The sequence below is a fragment of the Aquarana catesbeiana genome, linkage group LG06 (genome assembly GCF_042186555.1).
Source record: "Aquarana catesbeiana isolate 2022-GZ linkage group LG06, ASM4218655v1, whole genome shotgun sequence".
NCBI lineage: Eukaryota > Metazoa > Chordata > Amphibia > Anura > Ranidae > Aquarana > Aquarana catesbeiana.
This window is the reverse complement of record NC_133329.1, coordinates 51,311,073-51,338,691: the sequence shown is the minus strand read 5'-3', so window position 1 is coordinate 51,338,691 and position 27,619 is coordinate 51,311,073. Positions and strand designations below refer to the sequence as shown.

Here is a 27,619-nt window from a genome sequence, read left to right as displayed (position 1 = left end):
GTGCACGATGTGACCACATTCCCGAATGGGGAGAGGAGGGGCCGCCATCTAGGGAAAACTGTCTCATCATGAAAACCGAAGCAGAAACATTTGTCAAAACAAAAAACAGAAACATAAGAGATAAAGTCATGGACGAAAGAGGGGAGGGCAGGACAAAAAGCTCTCCCCACCAGTCCATGAGTCATTAATATGTGAAAAACAACAGTAGAATATTTATAAGTCATATATATATATCAAAAAAACCCCCAATAGACATTTATCATTCCGTATATTAATCCTTGGGCTGCATGAGTGTGGAAATAAAGAGATCAGAGATAGGGAAATGGAGAAAAGGGAGAAAGAGGTTCAAGCCATAGAGCTAACAAAAGAGGCAGAGAGGATTAAATTCTGTCTGTTTTGCCAGAGCTAAAGCCTTCAAGAAAAGGTCTGAAACTTTCTGCCTCGTTTAGGCCTGGCGGGGTAGTGGCATCAAGATGTCTAATCCAACGGAAGGCAGGTTCTCTAGCCGATCTACTCACTCAAAGTGAATATAAGGGGAACCAAAGAAGGGACCCTTGCAAAACATGGGGGACCTTTCCATGTGGTAACTGCTCTTTCTGCAGTGTGATAAGGAAGAGGACCTCATTTTTGCTACCTAATGGGGAGCAGTTTCAACTAAAACACTTTGCTAATTGCCAGACCCAAGGGGTTGTCTATATGGTGCAATGTCAATGCGGGGCCTTTTACATCGGCAAAACCCGACAAGAATTCAGACAGCGTGTCAGCAAACATTTGCTGAGTATGCAAATTGGAAACTTGTATGTCCCCCTCGGCAGACATGTAGCCAGGGGACATGGATACAGGATGCCATCTGTTAATTTCACGGTGGTTGATCGTGTCCATGTTCCCCTGCGAGGGGGTGACTGGAATAAGACTCTTCTGCAACGCGAAATGCGTTGGATTAGACATCTTGATGCCACTACCCCGCCAGGCCTAAACGAGGCAGAAAGTTTCAGACCTTTTCTTGAAGGCTTTAGCTCTGGCAAAACAGACTGAATTTAATCCTCTCTGCCTCTTTTGTTAGCTCTATGGCTTGAACCTCTTTCTCCCTTTTCTCCATTTCCCTATCTCTGATCTCTTTATTTCCACACTCATGCAGCCCAAGGATTAATATACGGAATGATAAATGTCTATTGGGGGTTTTTTTGATATATATATATGACTTATAAATATTCTACTGTTGTTTTTCACATATTAATGACTCATGGACTGGTGGGGAGAGCTTTTTGTCCTGCCCTCCCCTCTTTCGTCCATGACTTTATCTCTTATGTTTCTGTTTTTTGTTTTGACAAATGTTTCTGCTTCGGTTTTCATGATGAGACAGTTTTCCCTAGATGGCGGCCCCTCCTCTCCCCATTCGGGAATGTGGTCACATCGTGCACCCGGCACAGTGGGGGGGGCCCTGACCTTGGTCTAAGGGCCCCCTTTCTTTCCATTGCCATCCAAGGGCGCCCCTTTGGATGCCACTGTTTGGCTTTTAATGGAGTTCTCTGTGTCGGGGGCCTTTATTCTCCCATGGAGGATATTTCTCCCCTTTGAGGGTTTCTTTTCCTCCTATGAATGAGTCTCTGCCCTAGTACTGGACATGTGGTATATTTTCTCTTTCCCACTTGTCCAGTTACATTCAATAATTCTTTAGTGATTGACCTTTATGCATCATTCATACTTACATTATTCTTCATTATTACAATTTTATTTTTATTTATTTATTTATTTATTTATTTATTTTTTTTTTTATTTATATAATTTTTATCTTTTTGAGACCAGGGTATTTATTGCACAATAAATATTTCCGCTCGATCCGCAATGGTTTGGGAGCTGCTTTTGACATGCTCCCATACACATGTGGATCTGATCGAGGATGTTCCCGCACCCCCTGGAATCTGCTGCAGATTTTTTGTGCAGCAGTATTGTCCCGCCCCTGTCCTTACATGTATCTCCATTCTTTGGAAATCTAGTGATGAGCGGAGCGTGAGTAACAGCCTGCCTCTATTTCTGGACACGTGAGTGTTCTTTTTTTTTTTTTTTTTTTTTTTTTATTAGTATCTGCAATGCATGTCTCCTCCACAGCACCCTTCCGGTCATTGATGACTTCCGGGAGGGGCAGGGCGGAGGATCGGCTTGTTTTTCTCTCTATGAATCAACTAATGGAGCGGGGGAAGTGACGCCGCTTCCGCTCTGACGGAGTGACGTCACTGTCCCGCGTTTGTTAAACGTCACATGCGCACTGACTCTTAAGGAGAAGGCCGGGAGCCCCTGAGCCGCCAGCATCATTTCTCTGCTACCCTTTGAGGAGAACGGACAGTCTGTGGGTTGGTGCTGCAATCTGGAACTGATCTCTGTCCTTTTTGGACCTGCATGTGGACTCTATACTCAGTAAGCTTTAATTCTTACCATCTTGTCTTTCTCTTTGAATGACATACTCTACCCATATTACACTGTGGATACAATTTGGAGAAGGAGAGATCTTTCTATATTAATTGATACATTTTATTATTTTCTTTTCTAGGAAGGAAAACTTTCCTTCTTGTTTACACATGGAAAATAAACTCCTTATACTTGAAGATATTTCAAATCATTTTTTATAGAAGGTTGGTTTTGATCTTCGCAGATGTGATTGTTTTACATAGAGGATACATAAATTTACACGTATTTATATATATTTTCCAGATTGCACATATACTCTCCTCCCCCCCAGGTGTTTTTTCACTTGGGGGAATTTGGCGTCTCTCCTTGGATCTTTATATCTGGGGGCTCTTCTGCACGATTAAAGACGTTTCACTAACCGGATGGGGGGATGCTTGGGGTCGCTATACTGAGAATTCGTTGGGTCGATCATGATTACTGTAAGCACTTTTTTTTTTTTTTTTTTTTTTTTTTTTTCTTTTCACATTATTGTTTTTTGGTACTGTAAATATGTATATACATATACTCATGTTACCTTTATGCCTTCCAGATGATGGCAAGGTTTATCCCTGAAGAAGAAATTTAATTATTTTGAAACGCGTTGGAATTTCTTTGCCACATTTGTAATATATCTTATTGTCCTTTTTCTAATGTATTTGTTCATGTGATTTATTTACTTTTTACTTTAATACTAATTTTGTATCAATAAATTTATCTAAATTTTAAATATTTTCGCTTTTTGTTGCCTTAAAAATCCCCGTTTTTGAGGTTCCTACTTTATACTGTATAGGGATGATGGCAACTTTTTCATAACTATCCTTGAGGAGTCTATATTATTTCTATATTCTTGGGGTGGATAATACACCCACATCCTCAAATTTCAGACTCTCTCTTAGTTGTGAACCCCACACTTAGACCATCTTATATATTATTTGTTGTGAAATTCTGGGGATGGCCCTTGGTTAAGGGAGTGACTTCCGGTTTCTGGTTTTTCACCTTTTGGTCTTTAGTTATTGTTTTGACCAAATATCATAACTATTTATCTTCACTGTTTTCTCTGCGTGGCTATTCAGGATGGGTGATCTTTTGGGTGAGAATTGGGAGGACCTCATGTCCACTATCCAAAGTAATTATCAACTTAAAGAACAAGTTAAAACTGACTTGATTTCACTTTTCCATAGTCTTACTAAAGCTTTGGAAAAGAAATGTGCCTTACATTGGCACATACAATCCTTTGAGCGGTATATTCAAGAAAACATTAATCCAATAGGTTTAAGGATCCAAATCTTCCCTATGGTGGATCATATATCTGATAATTTAAAGAAAAACTGGGAATCCAAACTAAATGATTGCTCTAGGAATCTTATGATGTTATTGCAGGATGAATATAGATTACAATTGAATAATCTTGACACTGAAATCGATGCTCTCTATGCTCGTTTAACTCCCCTGAAAACACATGAAGACTATTTAACCCTCGAAGAAAAACTGAGGGAACATCTTAAAAACTCTAGCAAAGTTATCCTCCAGAAAAAAGACAAAAAATTCTGGAGAGATAAAAACGCATTTAGGGAAAATAGAGCTTATAGATGGCACCAAAACAAAGATTTCAGAAATAAAACCACCAAAAAATCCTCTAAAAACAAAGGGGAAAAAAGTGATTACAGTTCAGATACCAACTCCAATGCTTCTTCCTCAGCTTCTTCTCTCACAGATCGTTTTGTGAGGAAGAGAAAAGGTCCCTTTGCTAAAACTCAAGAAATGGAGGGTGAATTACAACAAATCCATAAGAAAAAGAATATAGATACCCCACATACCCTACGGGGAAGTAAAGGCGAAACTACATCAAGACCCATGGAGAATAGTAAGACATCTAGCTCCGGGAAAAGCAAAGCAAGTAAAATCACTAAAGATTTAGGAGCTATTCCAAAAAATCAAACTCAGTTGGATACTTTTTTAGACAAGATGACTTTAACACAGGCCCTAGCCACACACAAGGAGCAGGATTCGACACCGACTCCGAGTGTGTAGAGGAGAGGCTAAATATTATCAATTTATCCTCACACATTTTGACTGAGGCCGAGAAGGAGGTTCTTTCTCTGGGACTCTCTTTTTGTCCCAGTAGAAGCCTTGATAACTTTGAGGTGGTGAAAGATATTTTCATGTTTGCAAGAAAACTACTTTTCAAAAGTATGTACACCAAAACCAAGAAAGGGGAAGAAACAATTGCACCAAATCTTAAAGCAGCGGATTTTAGGGCCCTTCGAGACCTAAATCGACTGTTACAGGAGAATGAGGGAACTGAGTCAAATTGGCTAGATGCCTGGGAAAGTGATGACAGCGAAGAGGAAAAAACTGATGTTTCAAAACAACATAAACGTTTTAAGAGGAAATCGCATAGATTTCCAGCACTTAGCCAGAATCCGGCCCTGGCCTTATTTGTTAAACAAACGTCTAAAGAAATCGAATTATTAAACAAAGACAAATCCATCAGAAACTTGACCCATGAGCAACAAGGTGCTTTACATTCTTTGAAAAACAACTTAGATATAACAATCAAGGGATCTGATAAGGGCGGCAACATCGTATTAATGGACAACTCTAAATATGAGGAGATGTGTTTGAAGATCCTCAATAATCGTAAATGCTATCGAAGGATCTCAGCGTCCCTAGTCGATAGATTCAATCAAGAGTTCTATCGACTAGTTGATGAGGCTTTTTCAATAGGAGCAATCACTGGCGAGTTATTAGAATTCATACGCACTAAACATCCTCGCATTCCCACCATGTATGCACTCCCCAAAGTGCATAAAGATTTACACAATCCTCCGGGTCGCCCAATTATATCAGGTAATGGTAGTATATCAGAAAGCATCAGTCAGGTCATTGACCAACATCTCAGACCTCATGTTCTGGAATTGGCATCCTACACCAAGGATACCATCCATTTATTACAGATTTTGGATGACCTTACAATTCCAGAATCATCATTTTTAGTGACTATAGACGTTGAGTCACTTTACAATAGTATACCACATGACTTGGGGGTAGCTGTGGTGGGCCGTGTTCTAGGCCAAAGGGCTACCACCGAATGGAAATTTAACCAATTCATCCTGGAAATGCTCGATTTCATCCTCCGACACAATGTGTTTCTATTTGGAGGTTCCCACTACCTCCAGGTACAGGGGGTTGCTATGGGGACCTGTTGTGCCCCCTCCTATGCAAACCTGTACCTGGGGGAGTGGGAAAAAGGTTTTTTGACCAGCGATGAGCTAACCATGTTTACAGAACACGTTGTCTTACGGAAAAGATACATAGACGACATTTTCCTGATATGGAACGGCCCAGAGGATACTTTGAAAAATTGTCTTAAAGCAATGAATCAGAACAATATGAATCTATTTTTCACTATGTCCTATGACCGCCAACAAATCAACTTTTTAGATGTTACCATTTACAAGAACAAAAATGGGCAAGTAGCCAGCACACTGTTTAGGAAGGAGACTGCCGGCAATACCCTTTTGCACGCTGACAGTTTCCATCCGGAACCGTTGAAAAAATCAATACCCTTTAGTCAGTTCCTGAGATTGAAGCGTAATTGTACCACAATGGAAACTTTCCAGAGTGAGGCGGACAAGCTCAGTAAAAGATTACTTTCAAGGGGATATACCAAGTCTTCTTTGAAAAAAGCCTTTAATCGTGTCAAAATTCTGGATAGACACAATTTAATCTTTGGGACCAAAGTCCGCAAATCTGATGACACCACAAGGATCATCTTACGCTATTCTAACGAGCACAGCACCATAAGAAAAATTCTCACGAAATACTGGCCAATTTTGACCGATGACCCAATCCTAGGAAGTCTGCTAACCTCAAAACCTCAAATCACTTTCCGGAAGGCAGGTTCTCTAGCCGATCTACTCACTCAAAGTGAATATAAGGGGAACCAAAGAAGGGACCCTTGCAAAACATGGGGGACCTTTCCATGTGGTAACTGCTCTTTCTGCAGTGTGATAAGGAAGAGGACCTCATTTTTGCTACCTAATGGGGAGCAGTTTCAACTAAAACACTTTGCTAATTGCCAGACCCAAGGGGTTGTCTATATGGTGCAATGTCAATGCGGGGCCTTTTACATCGGCAAAACCCGACAAGAATTCAGACAGCGTGTCAGCAAACATTTGCTGAGTATGCAAATTGGAAACTTGTATGTCCCCCTCGGCAGACATGTAGCCAGGGGACATGGATACAGGATGCCATCTGTTAATTTCACGGTGGTTGATCGTGTCCATGTTCCCCTGCGAGGGGGTGACTGGAATAAGACTCTTCTGCAACGCGAAATGCGTTGGATTAGACATCTTGATGCCACTACCCCGCCAGGCCTAAACGAGGCAGAAAGTTTCAGACCTTTTCTTGAAGGCTTTAGCTCTGGCAAAACAGACTGAATTTAATCCTCTCTGCCTCTTTTGTTAGCTCTATGGCTTGAACCTCTTTCTCCCTTTTCTCCATTTCCCTATCTCTGATCTCTTTATTTCCACACTCATGCAGCCCAAGGATTAATATACGGAATGATAAATGTCTATTGGGGGTTTTTTTGATATATATATATGACTTATAAATATTCTACTGTTGTTTTTCACATATTAATGACTCATGGACTGGTGGGGAGAGCTTTTTGTCCTGCCCTCCCCTCTTTCGTCCATGACTTTATCTCTTATGTTTCTGTTTTTTGTTTTGACAAATGTTTCTGCTTCGGTTTTCATGATGAGACAGTTTTCCCTAGATGGCGGCCCCTCCTCTCCCCATTCGGGAATGTGGTCACATCGTGCACCCGGCACAGTGGGGGGGGCCCTGACCTTGGTCTAAGGGCCCCCTTTCTTTCCATTGCCATCCAAGGGCGCCCCTTTGGATGCCACTGTTTGGCTTTTAATGGAGTTCTCTGTGTCGGGGGCCTTTATTCTCCCATGGAGGATATTTCTCCCCTTTGAGGGTTTCTTTTCCTCCTATGAATGAGTCTCTGCCCTAGTACTGGACATGTGGTATATTTTCTCTTTCCCACTTGTCCAGTTACATTCAATAATTCTTTAGTGATTGACCTTTATGCATCATTCATACTTACATTATTCTTCATTATTACAATTTTATTTTTATTTATTTATTTATTTATTTTTTTTTTATTTATATAATTTTTATCTTTTTGAGACCAGGGTATTTATTGCACAATAAATATTTCCGCTCGATCCGCAATGGTTTGGGAGCTGCTTTTGACATGCTCCCATACACATGTGGATCTGATCGAGGATGTTCCCGCACCCCCTGGAATCTGCTGCAGATTTTTTGTGCAGCAGTATTGTCCCGCCCCTGTCCTTACATGTATCTCCATTCTTTGGAAATCTAGTGATGAGCGGAGCGTGAGTAACAGCCTGCCTCTATTTCTGGACACGTGAGTGGTTTTTTTTTTTTTTTTTTTTTTTTTATTAGTATCTGCAATGCATGTCTCCTCCACAGCACCCTTCCGGTCATTGATGACTTCCGGGAGGGGCAGGGCGGAGGATCGGCTTGTTTTTCTCTCTATGAATCAACTAATGGAGCGGGGGAAGTGACGCCGCTTCCGCTCTGACGGAGTGACGTCACTGTCCCGCGTTTGTTAAACGTCACATGCGCACTGACTCTTAAGGAGAAGGCCGGGAGCCCCTGAGCCGCCAGCGTCATTTCTCTGCTACCCTTTGAGGAGAACGGACAGTCTGTGGGTTGGTGCTGCAATCTGGAACTGATCTCTGTCCTTTTTGGACCTGCATGTGGACTCTATACTCAGTAAGCTTTAATTCTTACCATCTTGTCTTTCTCTTTGAATGACATACTCTACCCATATTACACTGTGGATACAATTTGGAGAAGGAGAGATCTTTCTATATTAATTGATACATTTTATTATTTTCTTTTCTAGGAAGGAAAACTTTCCTTCTTGTTTACACATGGAAAATAAACTCCTTATACTTGAAGATATTTCAAATCATTTTTTATAGAAGGTTGGTTTTGATCTTCGCAGATGTGATTGTTTTACATAGAGGATACATAAATTTACACGTATTTATATATATTTTCCAGATTGCACATATACTCTCCTCCCCCCCAGGTGTTTTTTCACTTGGGGGAATTTGGCGTCTCTCCTTGGATCTTTATATCTGGGGGCTCTTCTGCACGATTAAAGACGTTTCACTAACCGGATGGGGGGATGCTTGGGGTCGCTATACTGAGAATTCGTTGGGTCGATCATGATTACTGTAAGCACTTTTTTTTTTTTTTTTTTTCTTTTCACATTATTGTTTTTTGGTACTGTAAATATGTATATACATATACTCATGTTACCTTTATGCCTTCCAGATGATGGCAAGGTTTATCCCTGAAGAAGAAATTTAATTATTTTGAAACGCGTTGGAATTTCTTTGCCACATTTGTAATATATCTTATTGTCCTTTTTCTAATGTATTTGTTCATGTGATTTATTTACTTTTTACTTTAATACTAATTTTGTATCAATAAATTTATCTAAATTTTAAATATTTTCGCTTTTTGTTGCCTTAAAAATCCCCGTTTTTGAGGTTCCTACTTTATACTGTATAGGGATGATGGCAACTTTTTCATAACTATCCTTGAGGAGTCTATATTATACCCATGCCATGTTTAGGGTATTCTCTCCTTCCAGTATATCTCTATGAGTCTGACCCTGAAAGTGGGATAGTTCTATCTATACTATAGTCTATAGGCACCAAAATAACTTTAGCTTAATGAACCATTTTTGTGTATTAATCATGCCCCTGCAATCTGTCTCACTGCTCAATTCTCTGCCATTTAGCTGTTAAATCACTGAATTTTTTTTATGTTTTTGTTTTTCAGCCTAGTCATAACCCTTCCTTGTGTGACTAACACAGCCTCCTTAAAATGTTGCTGTCAAGAGACATCTAATGTTTAGACTTCCTTTACTGTACATTGGGGTTGATTTTCTAAAACTAGAGAGTGCGAAATGTGGTGCATCTGTGCATAGTAATCAATCAGCTTCCAGGTGGTATTGTGAAAGCTGAACTTAACAAGCTGAAGTTAGAAGCTGATTGGCTACCGTGCACAGCTGCACCAGATTTTTCACTCTACTATTTGGTGTTTCAGGCTGAGTTCACACTGGTCCGACAAACGCTCCGACATTGGGAGCTCATGTCGCATGACGTGTGAAATCCAACGTTTCCCTATGGGAGCCGTCCTAACTGGTCCGACACAAGTCATTTCGACTTTAGAAATGCTCCCTGTACTACTTTGATCCGACTTTGATCCTACTTCAGCCTATTGACTATCATTGAAGTCGGATCAAAGTCGGATCGCCGTCTTGCATGATCCGACTTCGGCACGCGACTTGTGCTCAGATGATCTTGAGGGGGAACTCCGCGCCAAAGTTTAAATAAAAAACCGGCATGGGTTCTCCCCCAAGAGCATACCAGGCCCTTAGGTCTGGTATGGACCTTGAGGGGAACCCCCTACGCCGAAAAAACGGCGTGGGGGTCCCCCCAATCCATACCAGACCCTTATCCGAGCACGCAGCCCGGCCGGCCAGGAATGGGGGTGGGGACGAGCGAGCGCCCCCCCCTCCTGAACCGTACCAGGCCGCATGCCCTCAACATAGGGGGGTTGGTGCCTTAGGGGAGAGGGGGCGCGCTGCGGCCCCCCCACCCCAAAGCACCTTGTCCCCATGTTGATGAGGACAAGGGTCTGCTTCCCGACAACCCTGGCCGTTGGTTGTCGGGGTCTGCAGGCAGGGGGCTTATCGGAATCCGGGAGCCCCCTTTAATAAGGGGGCCCCCAGATCCCGGCCCCCCACCCTATGTGAATGAGTATGGGGTACATTGTACCCCTACCCATTCACCTAGGGAAAAAGTGTCAATTAAAAAATAAACACTACACAGATTTTTAAAGTAATTTATTAGACAGTTCCAGGGGTCTTCTTCCGACTTCGGGGGTCTCTCCGGTTCTTCTCCGCGCTCTCCGGATCTTCTGCTGGGCTCCTCCGCTATTTTCTGCTCTTTTGCCGCTCTTTTGCTAAAGCGGAGGAGCCCGGTCTTCAATCTTCTGCCTTCTGCCCTCTTCTCCTGATGTTGACACGACGCTCTCTGGGGCTGGAATGCACTCTGGGCGCTCCGCTCTGACTTATATAGGCGGTGACCCCGCCCCCTTATGCCGTCACAGTCCCTGGGCATGCTGGGACTGTGACGTTATAGGGGGCGTGGTCATCACCCGATGACCACGCCCCCTTATGCCGTCACAGTCCCAGCATGCCCAGGGACTGTGACGGCATAAGGGGGCGGGGTCACCGCCTATATAAGTCAGAGCAGAGCGCACAGAGAGCATTCTAGCCGGAGAGAGCGTCGTGTCAACATTGGAAGAAGAGATGAAGAGGAGAAGCAGCGAGACAGCGGCGACAAGACAGCGGCAGCAGACTGGGCCCCTTGCTGGCAATAGAGCTGGAAGAAGATAGCGGCGGGGCCTGGGAGAAGAGGCGGAACACCGGGAGAAGTCGGAAGAAGACACCCCCTCCCCCCCGAAGTCGGAAGAAGATATAACGGAGCTGCCCAATAAATTAATCTTGAGTACTGTGTACTGTGTTTCTTTTTTTATTGACACTTTCCCTAGGTGAATGGGTACGGTTACCATGTACCCCATACTCATTCACATAGGGTGGGGGGCCGGGATCTGGGGGCCCCCTTATTAAAGGGGGCTCCCGGATTCCGATAAGCCCTCCACCCGCAGACCCCGACAACCAACGGCCAGGGTTGTCGGGAAGAGGCCCTTGTCCTCATCAACATGGGGACAAGGTGCTTTGGGGTGGGGGGGGCCCGCAGCGTGCCCCTCTCCCCCAAGGCACCAACCCCATGTTGAGGGCATGCGGCCTGGTACGGTTCAGGAGGGGGGGGCGCTCGCTCGTCCCCACCCCATTCCTGTCCGGCCGGGCTGCGTGCTCGGATAAGGGTCTGGTATGGATTGAGGGGACCCACACGCTGTTTTTTCGGCGTAGTAGGGTGTTCCCCTTAAGGTCCATACCAGACCCATACCAGACCCAAGGGCCTGGTATGCTCTTGGAGGGGGAACCAATGCCGGTTTTTTATTTAAAATTTGGCGCAGAGTTCCCCCTAAAGATTCATACCAAACACAGTGCCGGGCATTGGCGGGGATCCAAGTCGGATCCCAGTTCATTGAAAGTCGGACACATGCCGGCTTCATGTCGCAGGGCAAAGTCGGATCCAAAGTAGGACGGCTGTCGTGTCGCACCAGTGTGAACCCAGCCTCAAAGTTATCTCCTGCACTGTAATTTGCCTTTAGGAGACACCTCCCGTATCGTATGTGCTTAAGGTTAAATTTACAGAGGAGATTAAAAACCTCTACAGTGAGCAAATTCTGATGGGAAAATTAAACCCTTTTTTTTTTCATGGCTTTGTCAGTCACATCCAGGGGAGGTGTAACTAGGGCTGCCTGCATCCATTCAAAGGACAGAAACAAAAGTGTTTCAACGCCTAAATGGCAGAGAAACTAAAGGTGTATGGGTGGGGTGGTCTATACACAAATGGATTAAGCTAATTTTGTTGCCTCTTACCTATAGTATCCCTTTTTAGTAGTGAATGGACGTGTGTAAACTGCCTTTTATGGATAGTTTTGGACTTCAAGATTTTAAACTGATGTTTATTTCACATCAGTCAGTACCTTGTACTTTTTTGGTTGTTTTTTTCACTAAACTCAAAATTCTAGTGAACCAGAATCAAAAAGGCAAAGATCAACCAAAAACTGCCAAGCTATGGCTACAAGGCGAGTTTGATAATTTCACTATATTAGCTATTTTTACCTGCATTTTGCTCTTTGCTATAGTTTGGCATTTATTGAATAAACCCGTTATGTGTTAAATGAGTGTTGTATAACACATCATGTGTCTTAAATATTGCCTAAGACACCAATGCAGCATGGGTTCATTGAGGTTGACTGGAATCGGAATGAGAGAATAACCTAAACATGGCCATGTCCATGCCATGTTTAGGGTATTTTCTCCTTTCAGTCTACCTCTATGACCCTTGGGCCTGGTTCACACCTATGCATTTTTAGTGCTTTTTTGCATTTTGCAGATTTGCACTACAGTCCATTTAACATTGTTTCCAATGGAGCACACTCTGTAGTGCAAATATGCAAAAAGCACTAAAAATGCATAGGTGTGAATCAGGCCTAAAAGTGGGATCATTCTACAATATTTAAAAATATACTATAGGCACCAAAATAACTTTAGCTTAATGAAGCAGTTTTGGTGTATTAATCATGCCCCTGCAATCCTACATGCAGTCTCACGGCTCAATTCTCTGCCATTTAGCAGTTAAATAACACATTTTTTTTTTTTTGTCTTTCGGCCTGACTGAGCCTAGTCATGCCTTGTGTCAGTGACTCACACTGCCTCCCTAAAATTTTACTGTCAAGAGACATCCAATGTTTAGAATTCCTTTACTGTACTTTGGGGTTGATTTTCTAAAACTAGAGAGTGCGAAATGTGGTGCATCTGTGCATAGTAACCAATCAGCTTCCAGGTGGTATTGTGAAAGCTGAACTGAACAAGCTGAAGTTGGAAGCTGATTGGCTACCATGCACAGCTGCACCACCATATTTTGCACTCTGTTTTGTGTTTACAATTTATCATCTGATTCATGCACTGTAATTTGCCTGTAGGAGCCACCTCCTGTATGTTATGTGCTTAAGGTTCAATTCACAGAGGACTCAGAGGAGATTAAAAACCTCTACAGTGAGCAAATTCTTATGGGAAAATTAAACCCTTTTTTCATGGCTGTGTGAGTTGTCAGTCACATCCTGGGGACGAGGTTTAACTAGGGCTGCCTCATCTGCATCCATTCCATGGACAGAAACAAAAGTGATTAAACGCCTAAATGGCAGAGAAACTAAAGGTGTATGGTCTATACACAAACTGATTGAGCTAGTTTTGTTGTCGATTACTTGTAGTATCCCTTCTAGTAGCGAATAGATGTGTGTAAGCTGCATTTTATGGGTAGTTTTGGAATTTTATATTTAAACAGATGTGTATTTCACATCAGTGAGTACCTTGCACTTTTAAGTAGTGAATTGATGTGTGTAACCTGCAGCTGTTTGTATTGGATGTTGATAACTTTGTTTTAAGTATAATAAAAATACAACTTATTAAGAAATTTTGTAAGCTTTTTTTTTTTTTTTTACTTGAGACAAGTTGATAGTCTGAATTTACTCTTCTGCCAATGTGTTTTGGTGTGTGCATTGCACAAAGGGGATGAATGTGCGCAATGCCCAAGCATATATTCTATTTTGCTCCCTGCATAAGATTACTACTGACTTAAACATAGGTTTATATAATACTCGTCGAAGGGGAGGTCAGTTAGCCAGGTCAGTGTAGTGTATGTATGTCAGGTAGGTAAGGTGAGGTCAGTGTATGTATGTCTCTACTGTCCGTCAGTGTATGTATGTCAGGTAGGTAAGGTGAGGTCAGTGTATGTATGTCTCTACTGTCCGCAGGGGCGTAACTAGAAATCACAGGGCCCCATAGCAAAATGTTGTATGGGCCCCCCGCCCCTGCAAACCGCCCCCCCCCTGCAAACCGCCCCCCCATTGCAAACCGCCCCCTCCACAAAAAAATAACTAATGCCATTGAACAACAGATTACCGCACCCATGTGGCACAGTACCCAGGCAACAGCTTATATTAATTTTGAACAACAAAGTATGCAGTATACTGTATGCAGCCCCTAAAGGACACACATTGCTGACCTCCATGCCTTCTAACCAATTTCTGTTCTGTTATATAAAATGAAATAGTTCAACTCACCATAATGCAGAATCAGTGGGAGCCCTGAGCGTGTCACTTGCCACCGTCGCCTGCCACCAGATGCAACTTGTCACGGAATGTCACTTGTCACATCACCCGCCACACGTTGCGGATTGTCCACTTGCCACGTCGCCTGCCACCAGATGCAGATTGTCACTTGTCACACATTGCCGATTGTCCACTTGCCACGTCCCGGATTGTCACTTGCCACGTCACCTGCCACACATTACTGATTGTCACTTGCCACGTCCCAGATTGTCACTTGCCACACATTAGATTGTCACTTGCCACGTCACCTGCCACACATTACGGATTGTCACTTGCCACTTTCCGGATTGTCACTTGCCACACATTACGTATTGTCACTTGCCACGTCGCCTGCCACGTTATGGATTGTCACTTGCCACGTCACCTGCCACACATTACGGATTGTCACTTGCCACACATTACGGATTGTCACTTGCCACGTCGCCTGCCACATGTTACAGATTGTCACTTGCCACGTCACCTGCCACACATTACGGATTGTCACTTGCCACGTCACCTGCCACACATTACGGATTGTCACTTGCCACGTCGCCTGCCACATGTTACAGATTGTCACTTGCCACGTCCCGGATTGTCACTTGCCACACATTACGGATTGTCACTTGCCACTTCACCTGTCACACATTACGGATTGTCACTTGCTGCCTGTGTCACTTTCATGCTGTGTCCCAGTCAGGCAGCAGAGAGATAAGGTCATCTCTCTGCTTCCCGAGGCTGCCTGCACAGTGAGGGGGAACTGCACTGCAGGGATGCAGGGAGGGCGCCGGGCGGTGAGAGATGATGTCATCTCTATGCACCCCCGGCTGCCAGCACCCTGATTGGCCAGCCTGCTCACACAGTCACACGAGCCGAGCCGCCCAGCTGACTCCCCGCCTGACAGCCCTCGGAGCCGCGCGCGCTCACCGCGGACCTGCGGAGCCGCCCGCTCTCACCCGCGGGTCCGCAAAGCCGCCCGCTGTCACCCGCGGAGCCGCCTGTCACCGGTCCGGCGGGGCCCCTAACAGCTGCGGGCCCCATAGCGGCCGCGTGTGTCGCTATGGCGGTAGTTCCGCCACTGACTGTCCGTCAGTGTATGTATGTCAGGTAGGTAAGGTGAGGTCAGTGTATGTATGTCTCTACTGTCCGTCAGTGTATGTATGTCAGGTAGGTGAGGTCAGTGTAATGGTCAGTGTGTCAGTTAGGTGAGTTTAGTGCCCATCATTTATGGGCAGCACTGGTAAGCCAGGCAGCAACCAGCAAGTTAGCTTACCCCCCACCACACAACCCCACCACCCAGCCAAAAACACCCGCGACACGACCACCCCGGATCCCCCCATGGTGCCACCATCGGCCTTCGGGCTGAAGCCCCTAGTCTTTTTGACACCTAGCAATGCCCCTGTATGAGAGTCATATATATTTCATAAATCTTTTTTCATTTCATATGCACATATATAGTTTGAGAACTCTCATGAGGTATGCATAAGGTCCTTTGTCATTGAACTCAAAGGATATTTTATTATATCATATATACATATACATATACACATAGATGTGTTCACATTTCATCACAAGTTTTAAAACAACCTTTTGGTTTTAAAATGACTTTTCCAGGTGGGATGTTTTCCGCCAGCTTAGGTTTTTATTGTGTAATGTGCTCATTTCTGTTTAAACATCAGGCTCATGATACAATGATACATATGTTTTCTTTATTGCATTATTTCTTTTTCTAAAGGAGTCATGGTTGATGTCTACACAGAGAAGAAACCCAGCTGATCCACTTCAACAAAAATTGTTGTGGGTGTATACGACTTCTAATTGAGCCAATTTCTAGTTGTGTCTGCTTAAGTGTCTATATATATATATTAGTGTTAGCATATTAAAATTTAGCTATGAATAAGCACCTGTTTTGATGGTTTGAAACACGTTAGCAATTTTTATCCCTGCTGTATGGATTTATATTAATAAAGGAATTACTATTTTTTGGAGTGCGGCTGTAGGGACTTTTGTTTAATTTTCTCTGCATATGGTGCATATCGAGCCGCACCCACACCTGAAGAGGGAGGAGATTGCAAGAAACAGACACCTGGAGCAGGTTTTTCTTTCCTTTGTCTATAGTTACATAGTTACATAGTAGGTGAGGTTGAAAAAAAGACACAAGTCCATCAAGTCCAACCTATGTGTGTTTATATGTCAGTATTACATTGTATATCCCTGTATTTTGCGGTCATTCAGGTGCTTATCTAATAGTTTATTGAAACTATCGATGCTCCCCGCTAAGACCACCGCCTGTGGAGAGGAATTCCACATCCTTGCCGCTCTTACAGTAAAGAACCCTCTACGTAGTTTAAGGTTAAACCTCTTTTCTTCTAATTCAAATGAGTGGCCACGAGTCTTGTTAAACTCTCTTCTGCGAAAAAGTTTTATCCCTATTGTGGGTCACCAGTCCGGTATTTGTATATTGAAATCATATCCCCTCTCAAGCGTCTCTTCTCCAGAGAGAATAAGTTCAGTGCTCACAACCTTTCCTCTTAACTATTATCCTCCAGACCCTTTATTAGCTTTGTTGCCCTTCTTTGTACTCGCTCCATTTCCAGTACATCCCTCCTGAGGACTGGTGCCCAGAACTGGACAGCATACTCCAGGTGCGGCCGGACCAGAGTCTTGTAGAGCGGGAGAATTATCGTTTTATCTCTGGAGTTAATCCCCCTTTTTTTTTCCAATAAATTTTTATTGAGTTTTACATATTACAGGTTATGAAGTCATAGTAAGGAACAGGAACATGAACATGTAAATGTAAGTTTACAGACTAGATATTGTAAGTATAGTCTGAATAGCGATTTTATGAATAACGTTCTATGAGAAAGAAAAAATCGTTAACAAAGCGATTATAAACATAGGGTAGAACAGTTGACCTGGAATGATAGAAGGAGGGGTGGGGTAAGGAGGGGAGGGGTGCAAGAGGAAGGAGGGGCAAGGTGGAATAAGGGAAGGGGGGGGGGGGGAGCTTCAAGTGAAAGGCGAGTAGAGAGACAGGGCATTCAATTGTTAAACCTTACTTCAATCGTTAATTCTTTTTTGAGTACCAAAGGACCCATCGGTTCCAGCGAGTTAGTGTCTTTGTATGGGATTGTTTGCTGGTTAATCCCCTTTTTAATGCATGCCAATATTCTGTTTACTTTGTTAGCAGAAGCTTGGCATTGCATGCCATTGCTGAGCCTATCATCTACTAGGACCTCCAGGTCCTTTTCCATCCTAGATTCCCCCAGACGTTCTCCCCCCATTCATATTTTTGCCACCCAAATGCATTATTTTACATTTTTCTACATTGAACCTCATCTGCCATGTAGTTGCCCACCCCATTCATTTGTTCATATCTTTTTGCAAGGTTTCCACATCCTGCGGAGAAGTTATTGCCCTGCTTAGCTTAGTATCGTCCACAAATACAGAGATTGAACTGTTTATCCCATCCTCCAGGTAGTTTATGAACAAATTAAATAGGATTGGTCCCAGCACAGAACACTGGGGAACCCCACTACCCACCCCTGACCATTCCGAGTACTCCCCATTTATCACCACCCTCTGAACTCACCCTTGTAGCCAGTTTTCAATCCATGTACTCACCCTATGGTCCATGCCAACGGACCTTATTTTGTACAGTAAACGTTTATGGGGAACTGTGTCAAATGCTTTTGCAAAATCCAGATACACCACGTCTACGGGCCTTCCTTTATCTAGATGGCAACTCACCTCCTCATAGAAGGTTATTAGATTGGTTTGTCAAGAACGATTCTTCATGAATCCATGCTGATTACTGCTAATGATACCGTTCTCATTACTAAAATCTTGTATATAGTCCCTTATCATCCCCTCCAAGAGCTTACATACTATTGATGTTAATCTAACTGGTCTGTAATTCCCAGGGATGTATTTTGTGCTCTTTTTAAATATTGGTGTTACATTGGCTTTTCTCCAATCAGCTGGTACTATTCCAGTCAGTAGACTGTCAGTAAAAATTAGGAACAATGGTCTGGCAATTACTTGACTGAGTTCCCTAAGTACCCTCGGGTGCAAGCCATCTGGTGCCTGTACCAGAGTAATTTATTACATTGGGTATCCCCATCAGAGTGCCCCCTTAACCACTTTAGGACCGGGCCTTTTTTTCAGACTCGGTGTTTACAAGTTAAAAACACGTTTTTTTGCTAGAAAATTACTTAGAACCCCCAAACACTATACATTTTGTTCTCTAACACCCCAGAGAATAAAATGGCAGTCATTGCAATACTTTTTGTCACACCGTATTTACGCAGCAGTCTTACAAGCACACTTTTTTTGAAAAAATTAACTTTTTTGAATAAAAAAATAAGACAACAGTAAAGTTAGCCCATTTTTTTTTGTATCGTGAAAGATAATGTTACCCTGAGTAAATTGATACCCAACATGTTACAGTTCAAAACTGACGCCATTCCACGAGCGGGCGCAAACTTTTACCCTTAAAAATCTCCATAGGCAACGTTTAAAAAATTCTACAGGTTGCATGTTTTGAGTTACAGAGGAGGTCTAGGGCTATAATTATTGCTCTCACTCTAACGATCGTGGTGATACCTCACATGTGTGGTTTGACCACCGTTTTCATATGCGGGCCCTACTCACAAATGTGTTCACTTCTGCGCGCGAGCTCAATGAGACGGGGTGCTTTAAAAATATATTTTTTTTTTTCTTATTTATTTTATTTTACTTTATTTATTTTTACACTGTTTTTAAAGAAAAAAATGGGTCACTTTTATTCCTATTACAAGGAATGTAAACATTCCTTGTAATAGAAAAAAGCATGAAAGGTCCTCTTAAATATGAGATCTGGGGTCAAAAAGTCCTCAGATCTCATATTTGGACTTAAATGCAATAAAAGGAAAAAAAAAAATTGTCATTTGAAAAAAATTACAACAGAAAAATGTGCCTTTAAGACGTATGGGCAGAAGTGACGTTTTGACGTCGCTTCCGCTCTGCTATGGTATGGAGACGGGTGGGGGCCATCTTAGCCTCACTTGTCTCCTTACCCAGCCACGGACAGGTCCCGATCACCTCCGCCACTGCCGGCGGCTCCAGTAAGTGGCGGAGGGCGCGAGAGGAGGGGCCCTCTCCCGCCGCCAATAACGGTGATCTTGCGGCGAATCTGCCGCAGAGACCACCATTATCGTTAACCGAATCTCCACCTGAAGAGATGGATGGCTCGGTTGTGGCAGCGGCTGCTGCCATTACCGGGATATCCCTCTTCAAAGTCAGGACGTATATAGTCGTGCGGCGGTCGGTAAGTGGTTAAGTAATGTGTTCCCATCAGAGTGCCACCTTACATCATATATTCCCATCACAGTGCCCACTTACATCAGGTTTCTGCAACGGAAGGCCACTTACATCTTGTGTCTCCCATCAGTGTGCAACCTTACATTATTTGTGCCCTTCAGAATTCTCCATTATATAAGGTTCCCCCATCACAGTGCCTCCTTACATAGTGTCCTCATCAGAGTATCCCCTTATATTAGGTGTCGTCATCAGAGTGCCTCCTTACATCAGGTGTGCCCATCACATCAGTTGTTCCTTTCACATCAGGTGTCCCCATCAGTGTGCCCCTTTACATCAATTGTGCCCATCGGTGAGCCCCTTAACAGAAAGTGGGCCCATCAGCGTGCCCATGTAAATATCAATGAAATACACACCCACCATACATTGAGGGCAGGCAGGGAGCGGGAGCTGGCAAAGGTAGCAAGCTACAGTGGGCGGGAGCTGCACTGGGAATCTTGCTGAAGGGGGCGGGTCGCCCATATGACATCACACCATAACTCACAGCCGGCAGGGAGTGAGGTCAGGAGCCACGAGATAGTCAGCAGGGAGCGGGACGCACACGCATTGTCATTGGTTGCTGGGATGCGCAACCAATGACTGCTGAGTGGCGGGCTGCCATTTAGTGACGGCTGCTCTATACGTTTTACACTTGAGAGATGAGCAGTATTCCTCTCCTTTTGAATGGATATCTTCTGCTCAGCTCTGTCATAATTATGGGAATTGTCAAAGCCCATCTTTCACTTTGTGTTGTTTAACAGATTTTTTCAATTATCAGGACCAAATGATTTTAATAATGCCCACTTACTGTACATTACATCAGATGCAGTCGCACTCACTGAACTACAGCTCACCACAGCTGAAAAGATATTTATCATATTGATGCCAGAACATTTTTTCCTTCACCACTATTTTGCACCACTTCAATTAATTGTGGTGTGCCACAATTGGCAATATTTCAATGCATGCTGCAACTGTTTAATAGGTTTTGGTGCTGCCAATGTTAGTGCTGCCCCTTACTCTACCTTTTCTTCTATCATCATTCTCAGGCCCATTGGTTTTGAAAATTTCTCAAGTATAGCGGTGAGCGAATTGGCCTGTGTTCGGTTCACAGAAGGATCTGCAAATACAGCCTGAAACATGAAGATACTTGAACACACAGCTTCATTGGTTGTTATGATGCAGACAGAGGATTTAGTCCTGCTGACAAGCCTTACAAAGCCATGATTGGAATCCATATTGCATTCCAAAAGCTAGATACTTATGGCTTCTGTATCTCTTCCTGCCTTATAACAAACAATGACGCTGTGCGGCTGACACTGTAGATTAAGCTCCCATACACTTCAGCAGGAATAAATACTCTGTGTGGGAGATGACAACCAGCTACCACAACAAAATAGATTACTTCTGGTTGAAGCAGTCTAATGCCGCGTACACACGGTTGGACTTTTCGTCTACAAAAGTCCGACAGCCTGTCCGACAGACTTCCGGCGGACTTTCGGCGGACTTGCAGCAGACTTTCTAACGAACGGACTTGCCTACACACGACCACACAAAAGTCCGACGGATTCGTACGTGATGACGTACACCGGACTAAAATAAGGAAGTTCATAGCCAGTAGCCAATAGCTGCCCTAGCGTGGGTTTTTGTCCGTCGGACTAGCACACAAACGAGCGGATTTCGGGGTCCGGCGTAGTTACGACGTAAAGATTTGAAGCATGTTTCAAATCTAAAGTCCGTCGGATTTGAGGCTGAAAAAGTCCGCTGAAAGTCCAAAGAAGCCCACACACGATCGGATTACCAGCCAGCTTTAGTCCATCGGCGTCCGTTGGACTTTTGTAGACGAAAAGACCGACCGTGTGTACGCCCCATAAGATTCAGAAGTCAGGCAAACCGGCCAAATATGGCCAGTTATTTTGCGTATTCAGGAAATTGTGAACAAATTGGGTTCAGCTTGAATTCATAGTTGACCCAAGTCCAAATCTCATCCCTACCCATGTATGCTTATTAGATCAAAAGTAAAAATGTAACTGTCAACCATATAAGAGTGTGAAGGTTATATTCCCCCTTTCTAAGGCCCACCATTGACCCAAACAATGTTTTAAGTGGCTGGAGTACTATACCGTTTACTGGACGCATGACACAATCAGAGGTAATTGAAATGCTTGTTAATAATTAATGGAGTCATTTCTCCCAACTTCTACTTTTTAACTGAAAATGCCTTTTAAGTTAGAGAAAATTAGAAACTATGATGATTTTAAGTAGAGTCGGAGCGGAAAGGTAACTCACCATCCAAGTCCTGAGATGTATCACAGGATGAAGGCTTGGTCTGATCGTCAGGAATCTTCTTACAGTTTGGCTCTTCATTTTGTAAAAAGCCATCTGTTAGCTGATCTGTTCTCTCTCCAGTTTCCTTGACCTGATCTTTATGCACCGGAGGAGTGACAAAGCTGTGGGATTCCAGTTCCGGGCCTGCTACATTACGGGCCTGAGGAGTTGCAAGACTGGAAGGCTCCAGGTCACGCAGGTTTTTCATATCGCCGGAATCTATGATGTCTAATTGTTTGGCTACATCACCTGAAAAGGAATACCATATAGTGTTTGCCATCAGTCACCAAGTCCTTTCAGCCTGTCTATTAAGTATGCACATGTATTTTACATTCCATATATGAAATACATACTGTACAATAAATAGAAAATCCATACATTACCATTGAATGGAATTGCAAGAGAAACAGAAATGGAAGGCACGCACACCTAGTGCATTACCAAAGATAATTTAATAATAAAAATGTTTTATATAAAAGTGGGTCCTCACAAAATGCAACTGACAAAAGGCCATAAAAACAATGTATGGACATACACAGAACATGAGGTACAGCTAACGCATTTTAGGGGTGCACCCCCTTCCTCAGAGCTTAGCTAGCTCTGAGGAAGGGGGTGCACCCCCAAAATGTGTTAGTTGTACCTCGTGTTTTGTGCATGTCCATGCATTGTTTTTATGGCCTTTTGTCAGTTTTTTTAAAAGTGATCACATTCCCTCCGTTTTCAGCTGTATAAGAGCTAGGGGAGGAGAAACATCGATACACTGATCTTCCCAGTGAATGGCTGTGTGGGGAGGGTGTCAGCAGAAGTCTAATCATCGGAGGAGAACAGGCTGAGTTTTTAGTATAGCTAGAGAATAGCTTCGAGTTCGAGTCGAACTCATGTTCGACTTGAACATCGGCTGTTCGCCAGTTCGCCGAACAGGGAAAAATTTGGGGTGTTCGCGACAAATTCGAAAGCCGCAGGACACCCTTTAAAAGTCTAAAAAAAAAAAAAAAGGAAGAGGATTACCCCAGGGTGGGGTTTTTCGGCAGCAGAGTAAAATTATTGAACCAATATTATATCAAAATTATTATATTTTATTTTACAAAAAATGATGTAACACAAAAGTTAAAAAATGAGCTCTAGTGTAGAGTGTTTACAAGCCTTGTAGGATCAGACACACATTATACAGACATATTTCCATAACAACATTATACAAATATTGTCAACATCAGAAAATAAAATCTGACGCTTTTCAACCTATATATCCAGGGTCTTCTTCAGAGGTCAGTCTGTTTAACCGGTTCAATACCGGGCAATTTCACCCCCTTCCTTGCCAGGCCAATTTTTAGTTTTCAGCGCTGTCGCACTTTAAACGTCAATTGCGCGGTCGTGCGACGTTGTACTGTGGTGTGTACGGTGGTATTTGATCGCCTCTGCGGTTTTTATTTTTTGCGCTATAAACAAAAGAAGAGCGACAATTTTGAAAAAAACACAATATTTTTTACTTTTTGCTATAATAAATATCCCAATTTTTTTTTTTAAAAACACATTTTTTCCTCAGTTTCGGCTGATACCTATTCTTGTACATATTTTTGGTAAAAAAAAATTGCAATAAGCGTATATTGATTTGTTTGCGCAAAAGTTATAACGTCTACAAAATACGGGATAGATTTATGGGATTTTTAAAAAAAATATATTTTTTTATTTTTTTAGCGGCGATCGCGATTTTTTTTTTGGTGACTGCGACATTATGGCGGACAGATCGGACACTTTTGACACATTTTTGGGACCAAACACTTTTTTACAGCGATCAATGCTATAAAATTGCATTGATTACAGTGTAAATGTGACAGGCAGTGAAGGGGTTAACCACTAGGGGGCGGGGAGGGGTTAATATGTTTCCTAGGGAATGATTCTAACTGAAGGGGGAGGGGACGCACTAGGGGAGGAGACCGATCAGTGTTCCTCCGTTCTGGGAACACAGATCGCTCTCCTCAGAGCTGACAGGTTGTGGATCTGTGTGTTTACACACACAGATCCACATGCCGGCCCGGTTAATGGGCAATCGCGGGTGCCCGGCGGACATCGCGGCCGCCGGGCACACGCACCGGGTCCCGAGGAACGCGGCGCGCGCGCGCCCGCCCCCTAGACGTCCGGGAATCCCAGGACGTCATATGACGTCCACCCAGGATGGGAGATCCCATCTGTGGACGTCATATGACTATGGGCGGGTAGGGAAGTGGTTAAGGAATATATAAAAGAGGTACACATGTAAAGACTTAATTACGCATAGTAAGAATAATGTGCAGTACTCCTATATGATATAATTACCCAATAGTGCGTGTCCTAAGAACAAAGGGCTTCCTATATGAGGGTCCGCTTTTAAAAGAAGTGCCTATTCTCTCTCCCCGAGGGGTCACAAAAACACCTCCACTGGCACGGCCACCAGCACCAGAGCAAGAGTCCAACGATGTGGCTTACGAGAAGTCACACTAAAAATTGCACCCCATCTGGCCAGACGATCGGTTGGGGAGCAGGCCACACCTGCAGCGAAAGCCCAAAAACACACTAAGAGACACACCCATAATGTATATCAGAAAGATTGTATCAAGAAATATTTCCTTAATTAGGTAGTCAAGTGAGAGGCACCCATCTGCATGCATACCCTATATGCAGACTGTGGCCTCAAAGTGTTAAGTATATACAGTGGGGCAAAAAATTATTTAGTCAGCCACCAATTGTGCAAGTTCTCCCACTTAAAAAGACGAGAGAGGCCTGTAATTGTCATCATAGGTATACCTCAACTATGAGAAACAAAATGTGGAAACAAACCCAGACAATCACATTGTCTGATTTTTGAAAGAATTTATTTGCAAATTATGGTGGAAAATAAGTATTTGGTCACCTACAAACAAGCAAGATTTATGGCTCTCACAGACCTGTATCTTCTTCTTTAAGAGGCTCCTCTGTTCTCCACTTATTACCTGTATTAATGGCACCTATTTGAACTTGTTATTAGTATAAAAGACACCTGTCCACAACCTCAAACAGTCACACTCCAAACTCCACTATGGTGAAGACCAAAGAGCTGTCGAGGGACACCAGAAACAACATTGTAGACCTGCACCAGGCTGGGAAAACTGAATCTGCAATAGGCAAGCAGCTTGGTGTGAAGAAATCAACTGTGGGAGCAATAATTAGAAAATGGAAGACACACAAGACCACTGATAATCTCCCTCGATCTGGGGCTCCACGCAAGATCTCACCCCGTGGGGTCAAAATGATCACAAAGATGGTGAGCAAAAATCCCAGAACCACACGGGGGGACCTAGCGAATGACCTGCAGAGAGCTGGGACCAACGTAACAAAGGCTACCATCACCATAACACACTACGCCGCCAGGGACTCAGATCCTGCAGTGCCAGACGTGTCCCCTGCTTAAGCCAGTACATGTCCGGGCCTGTCAGAGGTTTACTAGAGAGCATTTAGATGATCCAGAAGAGGATTGTCATATGGTCAGATGAAACCAAAGTAGAACTGTTTGGTAGAAACACAACTCGTCATATTTGGAGGAGAGAGAATGCTGAGTTGCAACCAAAGAACACCATACCTACTGTGAAGCATGGGGGTGGCAACATCATGCTTTGAGGCTGTTTCTCTGCAAAGGGAACAGGATGACTGATCCGTGTACATGAAAGAATGAATGGGGCCATGTATCGTGAGATTTTGAGTGCAAACCTCCTCCCATCAGCAAGGGCATTGAAGATGAAACATGGCTGGGTCTTTCAGCATGACAATGATCCCACACACACCGCCCGGGCAATGAAGGAGTGGCTTCGTAAGAAGCATTTCAAGGTCCTGGAGTGACCTAGCCAGTCTCCAGATCTCAACCCCATAGAAAACCTTTGGAGGGAGTTGAAAGTCCGTGTTGCCCAGGGACAGCCCCAAAACATCACTGCTCTAGAGGAGATCTGCATGGAGGAATGGGCCAACATACCAGCAACAGTGTGTCACAACCTTGTGAAGACTTATGCCCCGTACACATGGTCTGACTTTGTTCGGACATTCCCACAACAAAATCCTAGGATTTTTTCTGACGGATGTTGGCTCAAAATTGTCTTGCATACACACGGTCACACAAAGTTGTTGGAAAATCCGATCATTCTGAACGCGGTGACGTAAAACATGTACGTCGGGACTATAAACCGGGCAGTGGCCAATAGCTTTCATCTCTTTATTTATTCTGAGCTTGCGTGGCACTTTGTCCGTTGGATTTGTGTACACACGATCGGAATTTCTGACAACGGATTTTGTTGTCGGAAAATTTTATATCCTGCTCTCAAACTTTGTGTGTCGGAAAATCCGATGGAAAATGTGTGATGGAGCCTACACACGGTCAGAATTTCCGACAACAAGGTCCCATCACACATTTTCAGTCGGAAAATCCGACCGTGTGTACAGGGCATTACAGAAAACGTTTGACCTTTGTCATTGCCAACAAAGGATATATAACAAAGTATTGAGATGAACTTTTGATATTGACAAAATACTTATTTTCCATCATAATTTGCAAATAAACTCTTTCAAAATCAGACAATGTGATTGTCTGGATTTGTTTCCACATTTTGCCTCTCATAGTTGAGGTATACCAATGATGACAATTACAGGCCTCTCTCATCTTTTTAAGTGAGAGAACTTGCACAATTGGTGTCTGACTAAATACTTTTTTGCCCCACTGTGCATGAGTGAGAAAAAGTAATGAGTGAAGAAAGGAGTGCGTACGAATGGTTAAAATAACCAATTAGTTAAAAAGTCGAGTAAAATGAAAAGTCCAAGTGGTGTACACCAGCTCCTTAAAATAAAATGGTTTAAAGTAGAATGAGAAGAACATAGTGTGTAGGTGATTGTGAGTACTCCAAGCTGTGAGGGTGAAAAAAATGGTACGTGCAGTATATGCTGCACATACTGGGAAGCAAGCAAAAACCAAACGCGCAAAAACAAGAAATGTGACTACAGTGAAAAAAGAGTGCCCACAATAGAACCAGACATGAAAGTCACAAAATAATCTTAAGTGTTTACCTCAAGAGGTGTAAAAGCAAATATGAGGCTGCACCGTATCGCCCTATATGATCAGACTAAATTGTGACCTAGCCCGGGATTGGCCGCAAGTTGTGTCAGGCTCAGTGGATAAATATCCGAACCGAGTCGACAAGTCTAAAAATATATGTATAAAGAAAAAAAAAGGAAGATAATATTATAAAAATTTGTAAAAAATTATAAGTACATAATCAGTATAGTTAACCGATCATAGTTATATAGGGCTAGAGCGGTGCAGAAGCACATTGCAAGAGAGTGTACTTACAGTGTAGGAGCTGCAGAAATATCTGACCAACCAAGTAGAGGGACTACAAGTGTAGGATCTCTTAAACTATATATATCCTTGCTGTGGGCGTGTGTTCATCAAAAGGGGTTTTATTTTCTGATGTTGACAATATTTGTATAATGTTGTTATGGAAATATGTCTGTATAATGTGTATCTGATCCTACAAGGTTTGCAAACACTCTACACTAGAGCTCATTTTTTAACTTTTGAGTTACATCATTTTTTGTAAAATAAAATATA

The 27,619-nt window shown here is 43.2% G+C and overlaps 1 protein-coding gene across 1 annotated transcript in view; it reads right to left on the bottom strand.

Annotated features, from left to right (window-relative positions):
- LOC141148395 (interferon-induced very large GTPase 1-like) overlaps positions 1-27,619 on the bottom strand; it is a 188,110-nt gene that overhangs the window by 54,544 nt on the left and 105,947 nt on the right. Inside the window, exon 3 of the mRNA XM_073635858.1 lies at positions 21,976-22,263. Within this exon, the coding sequence (XP_073491959.1) occupies positions 21,976-22,263 (288 nt within the window). The remainder of the gene's footprint in view (positions 1-21,975; positions 22,264-27,619) is intronic.